A 24,971-nucleotide genomic window follows, 5' to 3' on the forward strand; every position below is an offset into this window, starting at 1 on the left:
CGGGGAAAAAGTAGCCTATATCCCCGGAACGCAAACATCAAAATCGGTTAAACGGATGGACCATGAAAAGTTAGCAGACATATCTGTCTACTAACTTTCATGTCTGAAAATGTGTCTATCACACACACACACACACTTTCGCATATTTACAACATTTGTAGGTAGGTAGTTTGGATGATGGAGCAGTAAAATTAACGAGACACCATTGTGAAAATAGAAATATTTTATTAGAAATGTTTAAAATTATTCAGCAAGGAATGAGTCGATAGGACAAATGTTGGTGGAAGTGCCGTCTTCTGGAGATGGTCCCTTTAATTCGTTATTGGCAGTTTTGTATAACTCAGCAGCTAAAGTGGCATTGTCAGCTAAAGCCGCGGCTAGGGCTTTTTCCAGTCGCTCCGTTCCAGCTCGCTCGGCTTCGGCTTTTGCCTTAACTTCAATGATAGTTTCATGTTCAGGATCAACCTTCTTAGTATCTTGAGACTTGGATAAACGGTATTCCAATTCAGCTATCAGAATTCCTTGACGCGTTATTTCAGCTAAAAGATTTTTAAAATTATATTCGTCGGCCCATAAAAATAAAAAGTTAAGTAATATCTAGTACATAAAATAAATGAGACATTTTCCAAGACAGGTGGTCAACAAATTGAATTTCGTGTTTTTTTTTACGTAGGCTGTAATAATAATATGTAAGGCTTTGGCTTGAACAAAGTCACCAAACCAGACGCTAATATGGAATATATGTATACATATCTATGTATGTACTGTCAAAACGTCGTAATAATAATCCCGTCAAGGAAAATTAGCTAGGTAGGTACTTTATACAAAAAAATGTTACGAATTTATTATGTATGTAATGTAATGATTTTATTTGGACAGACGACATCTAACGAGCCGCTGGATTCAGGAGACGCAAGACCGTGGCGCGTGCGTATGAAAATCCCTACAAGAGACCTACATCCAATAGTAGACGTCTATAATGATGATCAGATGATGATGATAATTATGATGATGATTGCCGGAAGTACCCTTGGCAATTTGAAGTTCCCGAGCGGTAAATTGCATTTCAGCACTTGCGAGGCGCCTATCCCGCGCGTGCGCCGCCGCAGCCAGACGCGCGCGCTCGCGCAGCTCTGCCCCTGCGCTGGCACATTTCTCCACTCTTCGTAGCTCGCTTTCAAGCCGTGATAGTTCGCTTTCATCCAAAAAATATAATTTGACATAAAAAAGATTCTCTGAAATCTCGAGAAATCTGTGTAAACACAAGCATTCAACCCCTTGTGCCAGGATCTTTTTCCACGCACATGAAAAATTGTAGAACCAACGCCCTTCTGCAGTGTTCCCACTAGATTCCAACAAGGGTTTATTAAATGGACGGATATGAAGCTGGAACGCATTGGGAGTTCCCCTAATGCTGCAAATGTTCATGGGCGGCGGTAAACCTTTAACATCAGATGACTCAACTGCTCGTTTGTTCACTATTTACGAGAAATATTTTAAAAAACGTTCTTGCGTGGATTAAGTTAAAGTTGTTTTTATTTAAGTAAGTTTTAAATTCATAAATAAATAGATTTATTACAAAATAACTTATACAACAGTTTACACAAACATACTTATTAAGACACAAACTTTTGATAAGTGGCGAGCTATTCATTACCTCTGTGCATCTTCAGTTGTCTTGTGAATGCGCTCGTGCATTTCAATTAATTGTCGTTGTAAATTCGAGTTTGTAGCCTCTAGTGGTTGCAAATTTTGCAGTTCTCTTTCTAGCAATGTTATTTTATTTATCATCTCAATACACTTCTCTTCGGAGGCACTGCGTTGACGATGCTGAAGTTGTAATAGATAATATTTCGTATATTGTATAATACTTATATTGCTTTTAAATCCGACTGAGAATGAAGTAAGTAATTTTTTATTACATCAAAATTATGATCTGATTTTATTCTATTATTTACTAGCTTTTGCTTGCAACTTTGCTCGTGGTACCTATGTAATTAGCCCTAGAGCTCGAAGAGATCGAGGGGGCGCCTCTTGTGAAACTCGGAGGCCGGTCGGGGCGCCTGCTTGCACATCCGAGCCTCCGAGCACCCTGGCTCTTGCTTTTCTTTTTTTTGAATTGTAACTTATGTAATTTAAACAAAAGAAATAATTACAAAGTTGGGGCGTTCGGGGCCTAAGAGTCCCTCAACCATTTTACGGAGTCATTGCCAGATTCTCCCGCTTACTAATTTCCTGTTTTGAGTTACAAATGTCTGATGACGTAATTACAAAAAAAGGAATTGAAAAATTAGAGATAATATTCATACTGCAAACTCTAGTTCCATTTTCACCGTGGTCAACTCGTCTTGGAGAGTTTCTAGTGCCTTTGCAGCTTGAGTGGTAGCAGCAGCCGCGGCCAAGGCGTTAGCTTGCTCGTCCGCGCTCGCTCGCTGGGTCGCGTCGCGGGACGCTTCGGCGGCTTCAGCGCGAGCAGCTTCTGTGCGGAATGCTTCCCGCAGTTGACTTGATGATGCCTTTTGTTAATTAGAACTGCGTAAGTAGTAGTTGCGGCGTGATAGCCTAATTAGTAGAGTCAATGAAGACCTAAAACAGCCAATCTTCGGAAGTTCTCAGAAACAGCTCCGATTTTAGTAATTTTTTAAAGTTTCTTTTTTTAATACTAACTAATTGATTGATTGATTGAATCTCTAAGCACTTACGAGTATGATGAGTGGTATGCATCCGCGCATAAAATGTAGCTAGATAGTTACGGTTTTATAGGTAGGGGTATTTGTAGGAAAATTAATAATAACTTTTTACTTTACTAACGTATTTGACTTACCGAGAGTAACTGAAATTCACTAGTTAGTTCATTGAACTGTTGCTCAAAATATTCAAATTCTTTAGTATCCACACTCATGGCTAATTTAATTTTTATATCAGAAAATGAAATTGGTTAATAACAACTCAGTAGATACTTAATATTAACATTCGTTCTAAGAAAAGAGAAAGTACCAAATCTAAATACCAAATACCGCGGAAAATGGCGGGAGTTATTTTCACTTTTTTTTTTAAATCGTTGCCAATTTACGTAGGCGAAAGCAGCGCAAAGATAAAAATTAAAACAGTTCTTTATTTAAAATGTATTTAATTTTTTTTCTCTCTCTCTTTACAAAGATTAGGCAATGTCAAGTTTGTAAGTTATTTAAAAGTTAGAAAAACTATAAAGTACCTATGGACTTCGTCTGTGCCGGCGCTCGCCGACACACGAGAGCGCCCAGTCAATTCCCGTGATTCCCGTATTTAATTTAATATTTATATTATATGGTAAAAAAGGATTTTATGATTTTTAATCTTTAAAATGTAGATAAGTACCATAGACCTATAAGCGAGTACCTATGTGTTCTAAAATTTATAAGATATACATATAAAATTCTAGTTAATAGAATGTTTAAAAGTAAAAAATAGCAAATTGTTTTTCATATCTCGGATAAGACTGAGCGACTGACAAGATCAATTATTTATTATTCAGCGTGGTAAAATAATTGTAATTTGAAATATGTCAATTACCTCCAGCCAAGAAAAGCCTGCGAGGGGAATATTAAGAAGGGGAGCGTTGTTTTCTATCGGGTGGGTTTGGTATAAAAATCCCGGCTATGGTCTGACCAAGCCATACTAAATCGAGTTGTTGAACAAGCAGCAAGGTTAGTACCTACTTAGGTAGCTGTAGCTTAACTATTTTATATAAAAAATGTTTGTGAATATTTTTTCAAGTTTTGTGTGCCTGAAGTGACTATAGTAAAATTGTAGGTATTTTTCTCATTCTTACTAAGCGTATTAATTACAAAGATTAAAATAGTAATTATTGCTTAATTATCTTTATTTTTTATTACATATTATTTCCCAATTCCTGGGTTCTGAATTATTTAATTTACAGTTCAAAAATTAGGTACAACCTATTTAAAAATATAAGAACTTGTTTAAAGATTGTATATTAAATTTAAAAAAGAGAATCCAGACCCCGTTACAAAAAAAAAAATATAACCTATTTAAAAATAGAACAATTGACTTTGAACCACTAATCAGGCTGTATCTTGGGCTGTATGATCTAAACCTTTGCCTTTCCTAAAGAGGATATTGAATTATTGAAATACTACTACTTTGAACCACTGACCTCTACTTAATACACGTACGCTGCTGGACTTGCGATTGGCGACTTTTTTTAAAACAAATTGATTTTCGCCACTTTAGGCGCTATAGCAGCAGTGAGTGTCATGTGAGGCTGAACTAAATGTTAGAGATGAGACATCTGTCAACATAGTATCAAGGAAGGCCATTTTGATAGTGTCAATTTTAATTCCTAGTACGCTCGGTGGGGCGGGCGCTTCGAATCGGCGCCGGCGCAAAAATTACTAACATTTTCTACGGCACACCTGTTCCATTTCTATTTCAGTAGTTAGGAACTTTGTTTCAAAAGTAATTTTTGAAGTTGATTGCTTGGTGCTTTCAAAAAAAAACTATAGGTTCAGGTGGCAAGAATTTAGTTTTCAACAGTTTAAAGTAAGATAACAATTTCAGACAATTCGAAGCCAAATAATGCGGATTGACACAATGCTCGCGTTAGCGCTGACAGTAGCGCTAGCAATTTCACTGCGGTGCTGCGAGACGGCACGTTTGCGAGGCTTATCTCTCACGGAGGAGGAAGAAGACGTTCAACCGAGGCACCTGTACCGCGAATATGGATTGCTGAGGAGCCGGGCAGCCAGAGCAGATGATTCTTTTGATGACTATGGACACTTAAGGTTCGGCCGCCGCGCCGAAGACTGACGGTCACATATAAAGCGATGCTTCAATGGACACGAGCACAACCTAAAGATAAAATAGACTATAGATATTTTTCAATGTACTTATCTAATTAAGCATTAATTACAGAATAGGTACCGTGAAAATTTATTTTATATCTATGGCTGGTAGGATATTTTATCATTTTTTCGCGGCACCCATTCTTTATACTTATAACATCTAGTAGGTACTTGGACTATTTAAAGTTTGCCGTATTATATACTTACTATTACTTACCTATTTGGTTGGTTAGAAATAAATGTAACTTATTAACCTAAATAACGTCCTATATACTCTACTTATTTAAATCAATGTAAGGTTGAAATTTTTGTTACTTGAAATTTTTCTTGAGTTGTCAATGTGGTCCTTCGAGCCGGATCAACTATAAATGTTTGTCAAAATGTTGTAAAACCCTCAACGGGAGACGCAAATGATGATAATATCTGAATTTGCGTCTCCCGTTGAGGCTTCTAATTAATTATTCTAAATAGGTAGGTATGATAGCTCGATGTCTTGTAACATAATACGAGTATATAATACCTAAGTCGGAACCTACGTGAAGGAAAAGCCGAGGCATCGGGCATCAAGGCGGATGAGATTGCATTTGTGGGCATATACGTACCTAAACCTACTACATAGGTACCTACCTACTCCAGATAGGTATGCTTAAGGTATGAAATGAAATGAAATAAAATAGGCAAGTTTAATTTTAAATGATTTATTATAACCAATAAATACATTTGACAACAGTTATTCCTTACAAATTAAGTATATCCATTAGGTTAAATTTATTTCTGGGTAGGTACACTTTAATAATAAAGTTATAATATTTTATTAATAACATAATAAGATCACTGGTAAGGCATTTTATTTTTTAATACAGCTCTTTGTTGAAAGACAAATGCCATTTCAGGCGAAGGTTCAGCCATCAATGTAATAAATACGAGTATTATAAAGACTCTCCTCTTTTTGCAAATCTTTTATTTATTACAAAAATATTGCTGTTATAGTATTAAATATTACCTACCTATTTGTGCAAAACCTCTGGAATTAAAAGCCAGAATAAAAGTATAGAAAACTCAATCATTGTTTATTTTTAAATCATTTTTATAAAACTAAATATTTGTTTTATTACAACTTGAATTTTGTTACACATAGGTAGGTACAAAAGTTCGTGGACCGAGTTCTAGGTAAATGAATTCTTCTAAATAATTTTTAAAACGTTGAAGTATAGGTAAACACTCATAAAAATTATATTATAAATAGAATAGTGTTTGTCAATCAATCAATCAATGATGTCAATCTTATTGCCTACGATTTATTTCATTGATGGACATACCTTGGCCAAAACCGTTTTGTCGACTGGGCATTTCCCTTCAATATGTAGCACGTATCTTACATTTTTATCAATCTTATTATAACACAAAAGATACAATAATTATTCTAAACTAACTAATCGTGGCGTTTTTGTATTAAACTAAGTAAATCGTTTTAATTAGGTATTTGGATTTCTGTATTAGCTTTCTTAAAGCTGCCTTTGAATTTTAATTGTTATCGCAATAAAATAACAAGCATATCCGGTACCTTACCTACTCTAGGTAGGTACATTAAAATTTAAAGTTGGCATAATTATTGTACTTATATTTTGTTGTTATTTCGTTGTACTTGTCGGCAAAAAGCCTGTGCTTGAGTGATGCGAAATCTTCGTGTCTAACTTACCTATTTTAAAAGATACATAGATATTTTACTATATTAATATCTACCTAGAATGCAGTAGGGCCTTTTTACATAAAGTAATTTCATTATATTATTATTGACATAATTAATGTTAGGCACGCAATGACTCTATATTAATATAATAATGAGACTAGTTAGTTCCTTCGCTACACTAAATTAAAATAATAATATATATTTTATTGTTATTATATTAAAAATAAAATAGTACATTGTACTTGGTGAATGTGAAGCGTACTAATAAATCTTTGAAAATAACTTATCCATAAAACTAAGTTTATATAAAAACTAAAACCTTTTTCACCATTTCACATAAGGTACCTAAGCATATTTTATGTTTAATTTTTATATGTATAGTGGAACAAACCAAAACCAAAATTATTATGGTATTTACTAACGGAGGCGACAAATTTTCATCGTACCATTTTCGTGTTTAACACTTAGGTAAAAGAGAGTATTGTTAGTCCACTAAACTGAAAAATCTACATGCATGTTTGGAATTAGTTTCAGATAATATCCCTTTTCTGAGAGTTCCCGAGCAGAGCCTGTAACAATAGTAAGCATTAGTTTAGTATTATAGTAAGTACCATTACTTATTATATTTTTAAAAAATTATAAAGGGTTCACACTTGTGAATAGAACATCCCATCCTCATAGAAGCAACGTTATCAAGCTGACATAATATTTTAGTATATGTATAACCTACTAGATTTTACCCGCGATTTCGTCCAAGTGACATTACAATTAGTAACAAGTAATTATTATTAAAATCGGTTCAGTAATTTCACAGTTTATAGATTACATTACAAGCAATCTTCCCTCTTTGTATTAGTATCGATATAGCTGACATAATGCTCTGACCTCCTTAGATAAATGATTGAGTCTAGATGACAGAGTGAGAACAATGTTACAAGAGCCAAATAGCCAATACATCCTCGATAACGTGGCATTTTAAATATTTCGGCGTGCTTGATTTAGCTACAAGGTAGGTAGGTATCCAATACAAACCTTATTGACAAAGTTGACGATAGCAGTTGCGGGTTGTTCGGGTTCCAGCTCGGCGAACACTTGACATTGATTGTCGGCTCCGGACGACGCTCGCGCCACGAACGCGAATATGCGTCTGTGGAAAACAACATCGTACGTTCACTTGAAGAACAATTGTCGTGCCAACAAATGATGACAGCCATCATCATCCATCGTTCAAAAAAAAGGAAAGACAAAGGTAAAAGGATTGAGAAGGTTGCTTAAAATTCAGTACGAGGTAGCAGAATGAATAATTAAAAAAAAACCATCGCCGGCCCGTTATTGAACCCTGGTCTCCTCTCAGAGTGTTTAAGCCACAGTCTATTAAGCTGGCTAAGCGAGGCAAGCAGGTTTCCTCACGATGCTCTCCTTCTCACCATTAAAAGCAAGTGACATTTTAATGCGTAACCCCGTAACTGTCAATTTGAGTCGATCAATCAAGGCAGCGGCCAGTATAGCATGACACACAGTACGAGTTAATCATGAGCCTATTGCAATTTACGCTAATTTAAGTGATTGGTTGAAAATACGTAATTTACAGCCATGAATTTGTTGTAATGGTTATAGAAACGCGGTTTCTATGCTTTGTCGTTCACTGGTTCGCATAACTTACTTTTCATGCTGAGTGCCGTTGTCGAGGTAGGTATATCTCCTCTCATCGGGATCTAAGCCCGCATACGAGACGCCTGACGCCGGGTAGTGTCTCCGGAAGAACAGCTTGCGTGTAGAGTCCGTCAGTGTGATGCCACCTCCGAACACTTTGAAGTGCACTACGTGGGCTGCTGCCTATAATTTACAATAATAAGGTGCTTTAATATCACAAATAGGTACTTACATGCATTAATTTTATCAGCTACCAACTTTATAGGTTAGGTACACCAATATTGTGTAAAATATATTGCCAAATGTTAACTGTGTATCTTATGATTGGTATACCCGCCTAATGTAGCATTTAAAATTTAAATGGTTTGCTGAAAAGACAGGTAGAGATGGCAACTGGGGTAGGGATGCCCCGCAAGGCCCCCGCGCTAACCTGCTGCGGGTGAGCGCGCGTGATGTGCCGGTGTGCGGGGCGTTTAACACAATAATATACCTATGTCAATAATAACAATAATAATATATTTTTCTATAAGAAGTACCTAATACATCAGGCTTTGACCTGTTTACCTTTTTCTGTAGAATGTTATGGACGGCTCGTTTGACAGCAGCAGGGCCAGTAAGAGCTTCGGTGTTCTCAGAGCCCAGTAGTAGCACGTTACACGCTGCCCCTGTCGCCAGCAGCGCTCGAGCAGCGGCGCTTGCACTGCCGCCAACCCATGGGTCTCTATCGATAGAGATGAAGGCAACGTAAATTTCTACACATCAAATTAGTGGAAACCAACTTCCTAATAATCCCAATCGTAATATAGTAAAGTGTAATGGATCTATTTCATATTGCCTTACAAAATAATTTAGAATACCAAAATTGAAAACAATTATATTTCTGTTCGTTTATTCGTGCTCATAATGGACCGTGTGATCGTTCAAATCCTAAAATTCATTTGACGATTCAAAAGTACTAATTGAATAAAACTATTTTGAAGTGCGTGGTACTGTTTAGATACCGTTGCTCATACCTGTCAGGCAGTTTCAGTGGCACGGGTAGAGCGAGAGGCGTGACAGTATGCTGATAGACAAGCGCAGACAACGAGCTGAAGACGGGCTCGTCGGGGCAGCCGCGCAGTCGGACGCCTCGCGCAGTGGGCTCGATGAGGAAGTGCCGCACGCCGCCCGCCGCGCCCGCACGCACCGCCAGCCCGAACGCACCCGGGAATGAGTTCGAGTCTCGAACTATAAACGCTCCTTCTTCTAGTTGTTGTACTGCTGCTACCGCTGAAAGTTAACCGTTTTAATGATGAAGTTATACCTATTAATTTTAATTGGATAAAACTTTGCGATCAGCAAAACTGTCTTTGCATAAAGATAGACAGGCCAATACAGAGCTATTGGGAAATAGAGCATGTATATCTGGATAGTAGATAGTTTGATTTATAGGTAGGTAGAATCTGTTCTACTGATCGTCACGCACGGCGTTGTTACGCAGCGCTATGAGAAGTTTCTCACTAGGAACACACGAGTAATTAGGTATACTGTTTTTACTTATGTGCTTGGACACAAAAGATTTTAGGGGGCGAAGGACGTTTACTAACCATCGTCACGCGAGATGTTGGGCTTGTACCAGTAGTGGCTAGTGTCCCGGGCGAAGCGCACGCGGTCGGGCGCCACGTGCTGCGGCTCGGCGCCGCCGCTGACGCTGGAGCGCCGCGACCCGCTGCTGCCGTTGTACGTGCGGTATTCTGACTCGGGACTGCCTTCGCGTTCTTTTCTGTTCAATTTATTTTTTATTTAAGTAAATGTAGGTATCGTATTATTATAGACTAGATCTGGGGTCTCCAAACTTTTCAGCCTAAAGGTCCACTAGTCCAAAGGTCTAACAAGATGTAAGTATCTAGAAATATTCGATAGTTCATGTTTTGTATGACTACCCTACATTATAAATACTATTATAAGTATAATAATTATGATGGAAATCACTCACGATAGTTTAAATATTAAAATTATAAATACTATGTGGTCATAATAAACTACACGGCCTGGTTTGGAGATTGCTGGAATACATGAAGTCCACATTTTCGCCCACGTATTTTGGGCCCACGTAAACAGGTTCAAAGAGTTCCTCAGAATAATTAAACCTAAATCCAAGGTTTAATTATTCTGAGGAACACTTTGAACCTGTTTATTAAGTTATTTGAAAAACTTACCTAGTGACCGTCGGTGACCGGGGCGGTCTGGTTGAGAATGAAGGGGTGGGCGTGGGTGGGTAGGGCGTGCGAGGGTGCGTCGGGAAAGCAGGCGTGCCTGCGCGGGACTCGGTGCGTGACCAACTTTCTGATCTTTCTCGGATCTGGGAATAAAAATCTGATAAATAATCTAGCAGATAAATTAGTGTTGACTTTCCTTCGTTTAACTATCTAAATATGAACAATATTACGCCGACAATGATCGTTGATGTCTTATGAAAAACGCCCTCAAATCTGAGTATACATGCAATAGTTGCAAGCTTTATACAAAGTTGCTAGTTCACTAAGCTCGCAAATCTATTAACTAGGTAAGTACTGTGATCCATGCATCATCAACTGCTTCACTTAGAAGAAACTTGCAACATTGAAAATACCAATTCCAAATAGAAAGAAAGGAGTTTGTTAAATTTAAACTCGCAGCGCTGAGCGAATTAAATTGCACTTTATTGGGATATCACAAGAGTCAACATTTTCTTTAAACATCTTTGTACCTAGAACCTACCTGAAAGGTTATATTAAGTTACTCTCTCTACTACTCTATAGTTCCACGATGGATTCGCAGATTTTAGGGACCTCTCCAATCCTAAGGAGAATTATTTTTCTATGTACCAATACTGTTAAATTTTAAAAATCTTCAGCATTTTATATCTATATTTTTATATTTTTTATGGTAGTGTTATTACCTACACTTCAAGGAAATTTCTAATTAATTTTTAACTACTGCTACTAGATGGCATTAACAGTCGCTTCAGTGCTGGATGAACATACATATCACAAACGTCACTGGCAATAAGCGAAACCGTGACTTAGCAGTCAGAGCGTCGGGCGCGAACCCAGAAGACTCAGGTTCGAATTCTGCCGGTACCGCAATTTTTGATATGTATTTAAAAAATATTTAGATTTTATATCAATTTTAATAAATGAAGTAACTCACAGTGGTGTCGTTGTTGTTGGGCTCCGCAAGGGACAGTAAACCAGGCGCTTGTGTGCTCGTCGGCGTGCTGTTGGCACTCCACTCGCGCATCGTCATCTTTTCATACATGAATTTCTTAGATGAGGTCCTAAAACGTGAAAATAGATTAGCTTTCAGAAGGAACCAATTGATCAAAATACAGGTACAGTACCCTTCACACAGTTCCATCTTTGACTGCGGAGTCAAGGGCTAACTTGTATTGCAATATCTAATAAACAAGCTGGCTATAAAACCAAAGGTCTACCTCTTATGGCAACAGTGCACACTGCTGGACCTGTGATATCAACAAAATTATTGCAGAACTCAAACTGTACCTGTCGGGAGCCTGAGGACTGATGCTGTCAGTCCTGAGAGGAGTGCGCGTGTTGACGTGTAGAGGTACACTGAAGTCGTCATCGTCATCCGCAAACGCTGTTGTGTCACTTGTGTACCCATCCACACTAGAAATTGTAATAAATAATTATTTAACGAATTAGCCAGCTGAAGTGAAATGGGTAAGCCAAAGTGGAATTGATGGCCGCTGGGGCAGACTTGGAGACCGCGTATCAGAAAGCGCAGTGTGGGACGATCTCCAACCCGCTGGACTGATGACCTTAAGAAGATAGCGGTAAGAGGGTGGATGAGGAAGGCGGAAGATTATGTGTGGTGGCGTGCTCTTGGGAAAGCTTATGTCCAGCAACAGGCTGATTGATTGATTGAATTATTCACAATCAAGTATATCATTTTCTCCGACAATACTAAATAATTAACTAGCTTATTGCCTGCGACTTCATCTGTGTGGACTACACATACAAAATCCTATTTTATCTCCTTAGAGGTAGAATTTACAATGGATAAAATGGGTCTGACTTTACCGCAGATGTCTGCATCATATCTGCTTGTCTGCATGCTCAATTTCGCCTGATCCGTTCAGCTGGTTTGAGCAGTGCGTGTAGCGTTCAGTCAGTCAGATATTCAGTCAGTTATTCACCTTTTTCTTTTGGAAATGAATGGAATGGAATGAGTTTAGAAGCTGGATATGCATTTTCAGTAAGTACTGAAGCTTTGTATGGCATGACTTCGGCGGGCAAAGTCACACGCATCAGCTAGTAGAAAAATATTTGACGTGGAATATTTACCGGTGGCTAGCAGACCGGCGCACGTGTCGGGAAGGAGCGTCCCACTCGAGCGGCAGTCGAGCGACCCTCTCCCTTGCTTCTTTCCTCTCCCGTAGTTTCTGTTGTTGCCGTTGTAACCATGTTAGCCCTGAACTGGTTTCAACGGCGTTGCCTTCTGATCTTCGTGGTTCCCGAGCCCTCGAAGTTTCGTGCCATCCCAAAGTGCTATTGGACCGCCATGTTCCGTTTTCGGTCGCAGTTTTTCGAGCGCTGCTGGCCGGACGTTCTATCCATTCCGCGTCACCATTCAGCCATCTGTTCACATGATTTCTGATTTATTTACAGTGCTTTATAATGTTATCAATAAATTAAAATCATAAAATTTGTTTAATCAATACCTTTACCACAGGGGTTCTCAGATGTTTAAATTCATACAAGTTCTCTTTCAACCTATTCTGACAAAGTTTTGGGATTTTTAATGTTTTTGTTCGCATTAGATACCCAGACAATAAATCGAAGAATATAGGTAGGTACTAGTGGGCCTTGAATTAATTGTTCAAATACCTTTATGTAAGCTTCCGAGTCACCCACGCTTAGTATAAATTAATTACGCCACGAGCAACGTTTCGTAAATGTTTTTGTTCTACCTAGGTAGGTATACGTTTTTTTGAATAGCGAGCAAGACGAACATGCGGGTCACCACTAGGGCTAAGTTTCCAATAGCCTAACAATTAACAAAGACAATGTCAACAAAGTCTTTATTGTTATATTTTAGTTAACTTACTCGTACTGTACCTTAAGACTGATTAAATATATGAAATGACTATATTTAATTGTTAAATGACTAGTGGAAACTCACAGTTAAACATAAAACAAAAAAAAAACTCAAGACTATCAATAGAGAGTCTGGGTCAGCCTACAAAGAGTCGTTTAGTAGAAAGTAGGCACATGTGACAAAGTGGTTTATGTGGTCTTCGTCACTGCCTATACAATCTACGATCAAACAAGCCGTTTATGGCGCCGTTTATCTCGAAATAGTAACTTGTTTGGGTCACGACGGCGACGCAATGACACTACATCGCCGCACCAATTCCAAATCGCGAACTTACTATACATCGATGGAACCAATGACTTTTATGGAACTTACGCTCTGTTGCGACTTGTGTGGCTCATTGACTAAGTACTTGGACATGTAAGGCAGAATACCTGATTGCTTGTTTATAGATTGCGCAGTACATAGTTGACATAAATACATCCGTTTCTCATAATTTTGTTCTTCTCTAGCATATTAAGTAAGCTTTTATAAGGCTGCTGTAAGTAGGTATGAACTTGCGAATCTTTCTTTTTATTACTTTGATAAAGTAGCGCTTAACATGATGCCAATCTTTAGAGCTGTATCAATGTGAATTTTGTGTCGCTCTGATAGTTACCTATGGCTCAACAGAACCTACACGAGCCCGATGTTTTACCTACCTATTTGACAACATTATCACAAGGTACCTTGTACCAGGTAGGATTACTGCGTGGGATTTGATTGGTATGTACACTATATATCCCGTGGGTGTTAATTGAATAACAACCAGTGATAACAATAAAACTCTATATTCTTTAAATGGAATTGGTGATGTCTCGGAAATAGAACAATTGGTAAACGTATTGTTTCAAATTATGCCCAAGTGGCCAGTAGGTAGGTAGAGGTGTTGTACATTTTGGATGGTAATATTTTTTACATTGTGTATTTTACCAGCGAACTCAATACAATAATAATTTATCAACTAATTAATTTTGATGTTTGCTGTTATATTTAAAAATAAATAAAAAAAACTATAAAAAAACATAAAAACCGACTTCAATTAAACAACAAACGACAAACGCTAAAAAGTTAAAAAGAATTTAATTTATTACCGCATATACAAGAGTTAATGCAGGTACAGTTCTATATTAAGATTTTTTGGAGCCGGTGCCAATTAGCCGCACGAACCATCTACTCATCATATTATTTATGACTTCACATTGGCACCGACTCCAAAAACCGATAATGTAGAACTATGTTTAACAAAACAACAAAGAAAATAAAAAAAAAACATACAGTCGAATAGAGAACCTTCTCCTTTTTTAAGTCGATTAAATAGTATAAAGTAACTAATTACTAGTAATTAAAATTACTGTTGAGGCAATTTTGAGGTTACTAACCAGTAGTAAGATCAGCGTTTGCTGAAAGAAACCTGACACCGAAAGAATTTAATCATCATACCGAGAAAACGGGACTGCCCGCAATGTTGCTTCACTTGCAATATCAATTCCATACATACATATTATACTAATATTATAAATGCGTAACCTGTCTGCCTGTTACCTTTTCACGGCTCGACCTCTGAACCCCGATATTGACGGGTATGGAAATAGAAAAGTTTTTTAATTAAACTTTTACAAGCTTTTACAAAGACAGCTTGCATTCTGAAAGCGGATATAGGATATTTTTTATCCCGGAAATCCAAGAATTCTCACGGGTTTTGTAAACTTTAATCCACGTATCAGCTAGTCTATTATAATCATGTGTGTCAACAGAACAAGGAGCAAATTACTGTTATTACCACAATGGGGCTGCGACTGCGTCTTTGTATCCCTGTATCTTGAGCTTACTGCGGCCATTTGATCTCACTATATCGATTTCATCATTGGCTGTGTCCATACCAAGCGTACATTTCGTGAGACATACTCATATCTACTCGTAGCTCGGTCGGTGTGAGCATGAAAAGGTTAAAAGTGGAAACCGACGCCCATATTGGTCGCTGGCTAAACCTGTACTTATTTTGATTATTTTGCAAGTTTTTATGTATTTTCAAGCGAATTCTCTCACTGCTTTTCTTCTATAGTTATAAAATAAAAAAGTCAAGCTATATAATAAGTTGACAGCAGTCTTGCTTAAACAGTAGGTACCTTGGTACATTGGTATTGTGAAAAAAATATATCACGCCAATATTATTCGCATTTTATCTGTAAAAGTCATAAAGGAACAGTAAAATATCTTCTTGACGCACCGTAAAGCCAAAAATAAAATTTTATGTTTTAACGTTTTTTAAATTCTCCTCTTTTTTTCTTAAGATACAATAACAGGAATATAAAATGACAATATGCAAGTGATGCAAGTATGTATATTATGATCAGTGACTGGCGGTGCCTAATAGCCGAGATTGGTTATGGGATATTTCATTAGCTGTACCCATCTTCATTGACAGTGAAGTGGGTCGAGCGGAACGCGGCTAAATAAATTAAGCGAGCGTCCACGACGTATATTGCCTCGCGTGTCAAGCCCGATACGTAGGTATTACTGCAGTGGATACAGGGCATGTTGCAACTTCACTGGACGGAATATTGACGCCAATACTGACCACAACATCTAAACTAAACGGAAAGGACAAACAGTATCAAATATCACTTTCGCTCAACAAAACTTTGGCTTCAACTGACACTTATTTGCTGACTTTCGAAGCTCATTACAGAAGTAAATAGGCCAGGTGGTTTGTTGACCCAATGATTCAGATCCAGTTTCGTAAAATTCCCCACTTTGACAATGCATACAATTTTTTATTGTTTAAGTTTTCACACGCCCACTGAATTCGAAAGTCGAAGAAGTGGAATAGGGACTAATCGTGCAACACCAAGTAATTCGTGCAGTGGCTAGTTTTCTTTAAGGTATTTAGGAATCTACGATCTTCGGTTAGTGGAAAATTCTAAGAAAACCACGCAAACGCGATTTCGTTATAGTCTGCATTGCAGATTTTACTTCAAATAGGGACCTAACTAATGTATTATTATAATAGAAATCTTGTAGGACTGTAGGTGGATATTGATGAATGTACCTATTTATTTATTTTGCTAAAAATAAAGTTTTTTTGAGGTCTAAAATGTAAACAGTGCATGCCAGGCATGCTGTAGGCGGCAAGCGCGTGGCCTCCACGCCTACATTAGGAACACATGTTTACATCTCCCACCGAATTCCCCTTCTTTTTATATACCACTTATTTAATGTAGGCTAGCCGTTTTTGTATATGTTACCTACATAAATTCTAAGAAAAATCAGACTGGTTGGTATCAACAGATGTAGGAGGAATTTCGGTATCCATACCTACTAATTGATTTCGCATAGGTAGGTACTAGGGTATAACAAAGATACATCAATAGAGCAGGCATATGCACCTACGGCTATATTTTGTACTTTATCAAAGCCTAACTACAGAGCCATTAAAAAAATAATCACTGAGGCAAAGTGAGAGATTTTTGCATGTAGAAGTCTCTTACTCTTAATTATATCATTCTACTCCCCAGACGACTTGTAATTTATGTAAGTATCTAACGATTTACCATACGTGAACAGTATCCAAGTATTTGTGGCTTTACCCGATTTTGGCTAATAAAACTGCGGGTATAATGCAGATTTAGAGAAGGCGAAACGATTTTCTTTACGGTCATTTAAAACTGGTTATAGGTTGATTACCTGGCGTTAGTTATGAGGAATAAATTAACGACCATATTTTGATGAAATCGGCTGGGTTAAGTAATATTGCGATTCTTATGTAAAAAAAACATATTTGATTCACACGTTAAAAAACTTGATAACTGTTCGGTCTTTTTTTCATATAGGTAGATAAGATGTTTAATTGATTTTAACATATTCTTCGATTTATCTTAAATCATTCGAAATATTACAGATATAGTATATTTCAATTTACCCACATGCTCACACACACACAAACACATTGCATGCTAATTTTGGTACTTATTTGTAGTCATGTTTGTTGAAAATATTTGTTTGTGTCGTTGTAACAGTGGAGGAAGAGCGGAAACCCCAAGATACTTAAGATTTTTTTTTAAATAGGTACGAGTAAGTACTACAGGTGCCCGACACAATTATTTTTAACAATAAATTTTCATTAATTTTTTTTTAACCTAATAAGTAAATAAATTAATTAATTTACTTTTACTAACCTTCCATTTTGTAGAGGCGAAGATGGCGGTGGAATGGTCGTGGTGGTTTTGGTGGTGAGGTCGTCATGTGTGAGCTTGCGGAGCGTGCGCGGCGAGAGCGGGGTCCGCGGAGACGGCTCCGGAGTGACGGTGCGCTCGTCGTCGTCGTCCTCGATGCCCCGGTAGCCGCGGTCGCTGCCGAGGGCGCGCCGCACCAGCTCGGGGCTGGCGAGGCGGTTGGAGGCACGGAGCATGCCGGGGCGGAGGCCGGGCGCTCCGTAGGTGAAGGGCGCGGAGTCGGCGCGCGCGTGATACGGTATGTCAGGAGCGCGGTCGGCGTGCGACTGCTGAGCCGGCGCAGGCGGCGGGTCGGGCAGCGCGCTCACGGTCCGCAGCATGTCACCCAGCAGCGCGTCCAGCTCGTCGGGCGGACTGGGGGCGGCGCGGCGTCCCGCCGACGAGATGCCCGAATCCATTGAAGCGCTGAGCGGAGATGACGGCCCGCCGCCCGCGCGCACTACTGTCGCGTAGATGGACCCGTCGAGAGGTCCGAATGTGTGCGCGGCCTCCGCTCCCTCACCCGCCTCCCCGCCCGATCCCGAGCCCTCTGCACTGCCGTTGTTGTCACCTGTCACCAAAACACCATCACTTAGTACCAAGTTTCATATCATAAACCTGCATCACGCTATCACGTACTACGTACAACCTAAATGCGGAAAAGAACCCCAGAAAGAAAAAGAAACCTGCATACCTATAAAGTTTAAACACACCGTACGCTTACAGCTTACAATGTAAGCTCTACCAAAATTAAATATACAGCTCTACATAAAATATTCGCCACCCAAATAAGGAAACACGTACCATGTAAAGCTCTACGACTGATTGATTACGGGCACATATAAATCGAATTTGACTGGCACTAATAAACAAAACACGGTCGAGAGCACACAGTCCACGTTGTTGTAACACAGTCATGTGAGTGTGAATTACTTGCTAGTAAATGTAGTATTCATTAACTGTTTATCGTCAGCATTGAGTAGCCGCAGATACGCAGTTACGGTCGGCTGGGGAGCCGGACAACATCCTTAAAAGGACTAAGTTCGCTTCCCGTTACCCGTATCCCGGTCGTCACCGTTGTCTCACGGAATGTCACATACAGCCCTTGTTATTCAGTGAACTGAACCTAACAACTGGTTATCAAAGTACCTAACAAGTGATACATTGAGAACTAAATCATCGTCAAATGCAACTGCCTCTTACTTGCTACCATTTACGATTTGTGTTTGTAAGGTTCCGTACCTCAAAAGGAAAAAGGAACCCCTTATAGGAACACTTTGTTCGGTGTCGTGTCTCTCAAGAAACCTATGAAATTTGGCAGGAAGGTAGGTCTTATAGCACAAGTCTTTACTTGTCCGAAAACCGTGAATTTGTGCTTACATCACAGAAAAAAATAAAAAATTGTTATTTTTGTACGAAGGTACGGAACTCATCGTTTGCGAGTCCGACACGCACTTGGCCGGTTTTTAGAACACGTTGCGCTGACGTTACGTTGACTCTGTAGTAAATAGGGCTAAATAAAATTCAAACCCATTTATGGATTATTTAGTAGCCCTACCAATTCCAAGACTAATAATGTCATGTCAAAATGAAGACTAGATAGCCTCGTACTGTCAAACAGTTCCACCGAAGATTCAATTCGCAGGTTTGTAGATCAAGGTTATTGCGCCCACAAGGAAGTGTCCTCATACGACTTAGTAGGTACATATAAATCGTTGTTAGTACAATCTATTCATACATATTATAATCTCTTTACACGCAGAACAACTAAGTAGGTACTAAATGAAAATGAAATGTACCATGTTCAATCAATCTATTTCAGCACTAAGATGGTAGGTATACGAACATATTAATATTAGATGAAGAACCACGGGAATTTTGTCAAAACAAATACATAAACGTAGTAAAGTACAAGTACGTTTAAACTGACATAAGAGTAAATAAAAATATGCTGTATGCAAATAAGGAAGAGCAACTTTGTCATATGACGTATATTTACATAATGACTATGTGCTATGCGTGTCTAAGCCGGCGGTAGACATTTTGTAAAAGTATAAAAAATTTATATAAAGATACATAATATATAGCAATACCTATTAAAATTGTAATTGTTGTATTGATACAACATTTAGGACATGAAAGCTATATATTAATTTTAATATTTAGATGTTCTATATTGATCTTAAAACGTTTCATAATACATGGACGGTTTCATATGATTCCCAGAAAAGTTTACTGGGTTATCCATCTTGTATTATGAAACTGAACCGAACTTGTCAATAACGCAATTAGCGTAAAGATTTCAACGTCAGGGCGACTGGCGCCGCGCCGTGCGGTGCTAAAGAAAATTCGGTGATCCAACGAAAATAACTACAATAGACCGACAGTAGATAATAATATGTCTAAAGACTAAAATGTTATCGAAGACAATTTTGAAACCTAACCAGGTTGTCAATGAACAAGCTACATATTTAAAATTCTAATGGAAATGGTCATCCAAAGTCATTTTATCACTCAAACTCGAAATCTATTATCTATTAAAGGTGCGAAATCTCAAATTATAGTTCCCACTTTGTCACTGATCACAGAGTACCTACTTTGTAAATCACTGATTCACCGATTGTCATGAATCATGATTATATATGAGGTATGGTGCTTGAAGCATAGATAGAAACTTATAAAATATGGGATATAGTTGTTTAGACTAACTACAAAGAAGGGAAAAATTAAAAAGCTCTTTCACTGTTATTAAAGGTACAGTAGAAAGCAACCTTTACCAAATAAACCCAATTTATACCTGCTAAACAAGTTGCAACATCAGCAGCGATCAGTATCTGGCACTTCATAAGCGTAACTGAACCAAATGTGAAGATGTCAATAACGCAATTAGCATAAAGTTATCAACGTCTCTGCTGCGGCTTGCGGCGTCAAATGATGTTAAGGCAGATGCAGTTATTTCTGTGATGTCAACAAAAATAACCAATAAGCTAGACGGTGGTTACTGTTACGAAATGAACGGCGCGTCGGGCGGCGCAGGAAGAGGATGCGTAACGCTCGACCTGCCAATTTCTGTGCGCCATTTACTTTTAATTGGAAACATTATGTTTTTAAATTTAATAAACAAAATTAAAACTCCACATTGTTAGATGTTAGTTGAGACCTGCATGCCTGAGAATTCTCGATTTTCTCAAAGGTGCGTGAAGTCTGCCAATCCGCATTGGGCCAGCGTGGCAGACTATGGCCTAAACCCTTCTCATTCTGAGAGGAGACCCGTACTCGGTAGTGGGGCGGAAATGGGTTGATCATGATTATTAGATGCATGTATTCACAGAGGTAAGTTAGAGTAGACGCAATAATTCAATAGATAAGCAATGTCAAACCTAACTTTGTAAAAATATTATCGGAAATAGATCGCTCAGTACTCTATACGCTTTATATCTATATCAGCTAAGCATGTATAATATATACTGCTGAAATTAATCATTAATGAAGTAGCCTGTGCTTGCTTACGTATAAGTTGAAGACTAAGTACACAAAATTCTGTCGATGTACGAGTAGGAGGTACACTTTTATTTGTGTAATTTGTTTTTACATTTGTAAATACTTTCACACTGCATATTTTGTTAACATGCAAGTGTTTCTCAATGATTAATTGATTATTCATCTTAAATATAACTGGTTCCATTGAGTAAAGTGCTTTGAAACTTGCTTTTAAAGCAATCAACCTATTTAGTGAGATCTAAAGATATGTAGCTATAGCTACCTAGTTAGCCAAATGTAAAAAATATTAATAAAAAGAGAACCCCGCTGTGTTAAAAATGAGACTACTGTTATAAATGATGAACTCGCCAAAGGTCGTGATAATAAATTTACGAAACGCTTTGTTCGTTAACTAATGAAAATTAGCGTGACCAAGATATTCGGATCACTAAAGACGCCGGACAGTGGGAGGATTTTTAGCTTTACCTATTGGACCACATGCTTACATGATATTACATAATGACACATTGTTATGTATTAGATTATAATATGGCACATTGTAGATAATGTGATACATAACAATGGCCCCTTTTATACTTTTATAAACTGAACTAGCTGATGCCCGCAGCTTCGCCCGCGTGGATTGGTCAGATCCCCTGCAGCATCAGGATTGAGGAGTTGGACTCCAAATTTTTTATGAACCAATGTCGCAAAGTTCCTCTATCGATTAAAAAAGAAATGACGCAAATCGGTTCAGAAATCTCGGAGATTTCGGTGTACATAGGTAGAAAAACACAACTCCCTTTTTGAAAGTCGGTTAAAAAAGTAGCCTATTTTACGCCCTGGTCAATCCTCTACTTGCCTGTGAAAGTCCCGTCAAAATCGGTTCAGCCGTTCCAAAGATTAGCCTTTTCAAACAGACAGACAGACAGACAGACAGACAGACAGACAGACAGACAGACAGACAGACAGACAGACAGACAGACAAAAATTTTAAAAACGTGTGATTCAGTTATGGTATCGTTCAAATAACCATATGAGCTTAATATGAGGTAGTTATTTCGAAATTACAGACAGACACTCCAATTTTATTTATTAGTATAGATTTCAGAACCTTTTAATGCTGACTGAGCTTATTTTCCAAATGAAGTACAAATCCATTGAAAATCCATACATAGATCGGTAAGAGGGAGAAATTATATATCTTTTTTAGTCCCCTTGAGACTCAGATAATTCAAACAGATTTTCATTACTTAGATAGCACTTTCGAGTTTCGATTATTGTAAGTAGGGAAAACCAAGTACAAACGTAATTTAGGGTCAAATGTAACAAAACATGCTTTGTAGCATTCTACTCAATAGCCAAAACACCGAATGTAAGTGGTTAATAGTGGCTAAGTGATCAGGGCCCTCCCAATTGTGAACAGTCGTGGTTCGTATTTCGCGTGCTTAAATTTTCTTCGGGGACAAAACATGATTTTAATGCAAATTCTAAATGCAAAATCTCCAGTGGACTGCAAATGTGTAATGAATAGGTAGGTACCTTTAGCATTTCCTTAAATTATATAGAATTTTAAAACTGACCTCAGCTTTAGACTCATCGCAAAAATAATGTGTGAGGCTGTGCGATACATTGTAATGGATATAAAGCCGGAGTAAAGCTTAACGCACACTACTCGTAAGAGGCACAAAATATAAAGATCCAACCCATTTTAGTACTGACAACGTAAATGACAACTTGGCAACTTATTAGACGCGCTGAATACCTAAATCCGGATAATATTATCAGCTGGTCAATTCCGGAAAAGCTACATCAATCATAATAATTACAATCTCAATGTTTGTGATTGGCTGAATTAATAGTATTCTTATTGCAACATTGCATTTTAGATAGTTTAGTAGTAGGCCAATCAGAGGGATTGCGATCGTTACCCTGTTGTAGCTGTCGAACTACCGCGGTAGGGCCCCAGCATTCAGCTGAGGTCACCATATGATGCGGCCGACTTCGCAGAGCGAACATATTATGCGTTTTCAGTCCTCTAAAAATGATGTGTGCCTCTTACGCATTTTGCGGCTCTTGCGGCAGGTATGCGATCAGCTTTACTTTGACCGAAGGTGAGCGAGCGTTCGTGACGGTTCCCAATGATGTCATCGAGCCGCTCCACCTTGTGTTTCTACGAAACTCTAAGCTCTGTTTTATTACTCGTTATCCCATATCGCTTTATTTTCGTTGCTTCGAGTCCGTAACAGGTTTTGGTTTTGTCCTTTTTTGGCAACGCATCATTTTTAGCATATCTCCATGGTTTCCATCTTACGATTTGTGCAATGGATACCATGGTCATTTCAAAAGTTATGTGCATTTCGTAACTGCTTAGGCAGGGCAAATATAGTTGGAAAATGGCTTGACAACGTCTTATTATTATTTTCTTTTCATTATCAATCAATGATCAATACTTATAAAATATCTGACTCACTCATCAACACCCAGCCCAAGCCCCAAACCTTTGTACCTGGAAAGCCGAATTTTTGCACAAAGTTTCTCTAAATAACGTATACAAGAAATTAGGCGTGATTCCTACAGGGTAGGAAATAAAAAGAAAGAAATTGATATTTTCGTTGAGCATAGCCAGGAGGCGGTTGCTCGTTTACAAATAATTGAATTTAGAAAAATACATCGAAATAGTTATTTTTAAAAATTCAAATAAACTTTTAAATGCATTAAATGATGCCTAATTACCTAACCCAAAAAGCTTGCTTGATTCAGTTTGTGTACATTCTTTATTCTAATGCGATTTACAAGAACTCCAAAGTTTTTCTCTACTTTCAAACATTATTTTCAATATTTAAGTATAGATTATTATTATTATCTGTTTTCGCTTACCTGTATTTAGGACAACAGTCATTGCTCATATCAATCATTGAACTCGTTAGACCAGATTCACAAATGTTGCAATCAAGTAAGTAGTGAACCACTGCACTTTAGTTTACAGATTTCTTTCATTATAAGACTTGAGATTAAACTTTAAAAACGTGGATAGATATAAATCGAACATCTCTACATATAAAAATGCTTTAATTGTATTTTTAAATACAGTCAACGCTTCTTTTTTCCTGGCGCGAATACTTACCTAATACTTAAATAATACCAGAAAATTAAATAATGAGAAAATAAAACTGCTTTTATGGCTAAGATCAGGATTTTCTTGTTGTAGTTTGTAATTTCAAAAAGTTTTAGTTACTCATATGTGCCATTAAAAACTTAGGTACCTACTACTACTTGGGATTTTAAGTTAAATAATAAAAACACTTTATGTAATGATAGTTTTAAATATGCGAAAAAGGAATTTTTCAGGCGCGAATACAAAAAAGTCACAATTTACTCATTCGCAATCACTGAAATCGCAAACGACGAAGCCGTGAATAAGTAATTATCGATTAATAGATAATATTATGAACTCGTTTTACATCCCGACGCGTGCACTATTATTGCACCGGAGTAATTGACTGTTCATATCGGTGAGCTTCAATGAAAAGTACAAGTCTTATTAATCTTGTATTAACTCAGTTTATGGTTGTTCGTAAAATACCGGTTGTAGCCTTACATAATTACGATTTATCATTATTTTCATTGACGAGCTGCTTGTGTTTTTGCATTTAAATAAATAATGAATTCATCTTGTTAAATTAAAAGACAGAATAAATGAAGCCGGCACTTTAGTATTGTCAAAATTAAGGCGGTGGTTAATAAATCTACCATTGTTTTGGAACGTTGATTGTGCAGAATAATATACAGTTATAGGTACTTTTTGGTTTAAGTAAGTAATATGCCCCTAAAAATAAAGTATATAAGCTAAAGAAATTCGACAAAAATTCGCGCCCATCCACTTAAAACAGATTGATAAAAATTTTTCAAACAGGTTTGCACCTCCATCTTCAGCTTAATATGCAGACGCTTGTAGGCTATTGAATAAAC

At 37.7% G+C, this 24,971-nt stretch overlaps 2 protein-coding genes across 7 annotated transcripts in view; both read right to left on the reverse strand.

Moving 5' to 3' along the window:
- Positions 1–241: 241 nt before the first annotated feature.
- On the reverse strand, positions 242–2,902 carry LOC123867240 (myosin heavy chain, striated muscle-like). The gene is made up of 5 exons (XM_045909219.1): positions 2,825–2,902; positions 2,310–2,516; positions 1,658–1,830; positions 1,029–1,195; positions 242–539 (listed from the first exon to the last, which is right to left on the reverse strand). The coding sequence occupies exons 1-5, from the start codon at positions 2,900–2,902 to the stop codon at positions 244–246; spliced, it is 921 nt and encodes a 306-aa protein (XP_045765175.1). The 3' UTR covers positions 242–243.
- A 2,624-nt stretch (positions 2,903–5,526) lies between these two features.
- LOC123869245 (tensin-1) overlaps positions 5,527–24,971 on the reverse strand; it is a 139,279-nt gene continuing 119,834 nt past the window's right edge. For all 6 annotated transcript variants that reach the window (XM_045912091.1, XM_045912103.1, XM_045912099.1 and 3 more), the window contains 11 exons: positions 17,484–18,090; positions 12,516–12,809; positions 11,712–11,837; positions 11,359–11,485; positions 10,386–10,528; positions 9,774–9,949; positions 9,201–9,456; positions 8,752–8,908; positions 8,198–8,370; positions 7,567–7,681; positions 5,527–7,103 (listed from right to left, as the gene is read on the reverse strand). In XM_045912091.1, the coding sequence (XP_045768047.1) occupies positions 7,065–7,103; positions 7,567–7,681; positions 8,198–8,370; positions 8,752–8,908; positions 9,201–9,456; positions 9,774–9,949; positions 10,386–10,528; positions 11,359–11,485; positions 11,712–11,837; positions 12,516–12,809; positions 17,484–18,090 (2,213 nt within the window). In that variant the 3' untranslated portion in view covers positions 5,527–7,064. The remainder of the gene's footprint in view (positions 7,104–7,566; positions 7,682–8,197; positions 8,371–8,751; positions 8,909–9,200; positions 9,457–9,773; positions 9,950–10,385; positions 10,529–11,358; positions 11,486–11,711; positions 11,838–12,515; positions 12,810–17,483; positions 18,091–24,971) is intronic.

The sequence above is a fragment of the Maniola jurtina genome, chromosome 1 (assembly GCF_905333055.1).
Source record: "Maniola jurtina chromosome 1, ilManJurt1.1, whole genome shotgun sequence".
In the NCBI taxonomy this organism is placed as follows: Eukaryota; Metazoa; Arthropoda; class Insecta; order Lepidoptera; family Nymphalidae; genus Maniola; species Maniola jurtina.

Excerpts from the sequence above, each read along its gene's own strand:
- LOC123867240 (XM_045909219.1), bottom strand. The coding sequence starts at position 2,902 with ATGAGTGTGGATACTAAAGAATTTGAATATTTTGAGCAACAGTTCAAT. Across the intron at positions 1,831-2,309 it reads AAATGGAACTAGAGTTTGCA|CATCGTCAACGCAGTGCCTC; the intron begins GTATGAATATTA and ends TTACAACTTCAG. Across the intron at positions 540-1,028 it reads GGAACTTCAAATTGCCAAGG|CTGAAATAACGCGTCAAGGA; the intron begins GTACTTCCGGCA and ends AAAATCTTTTAG.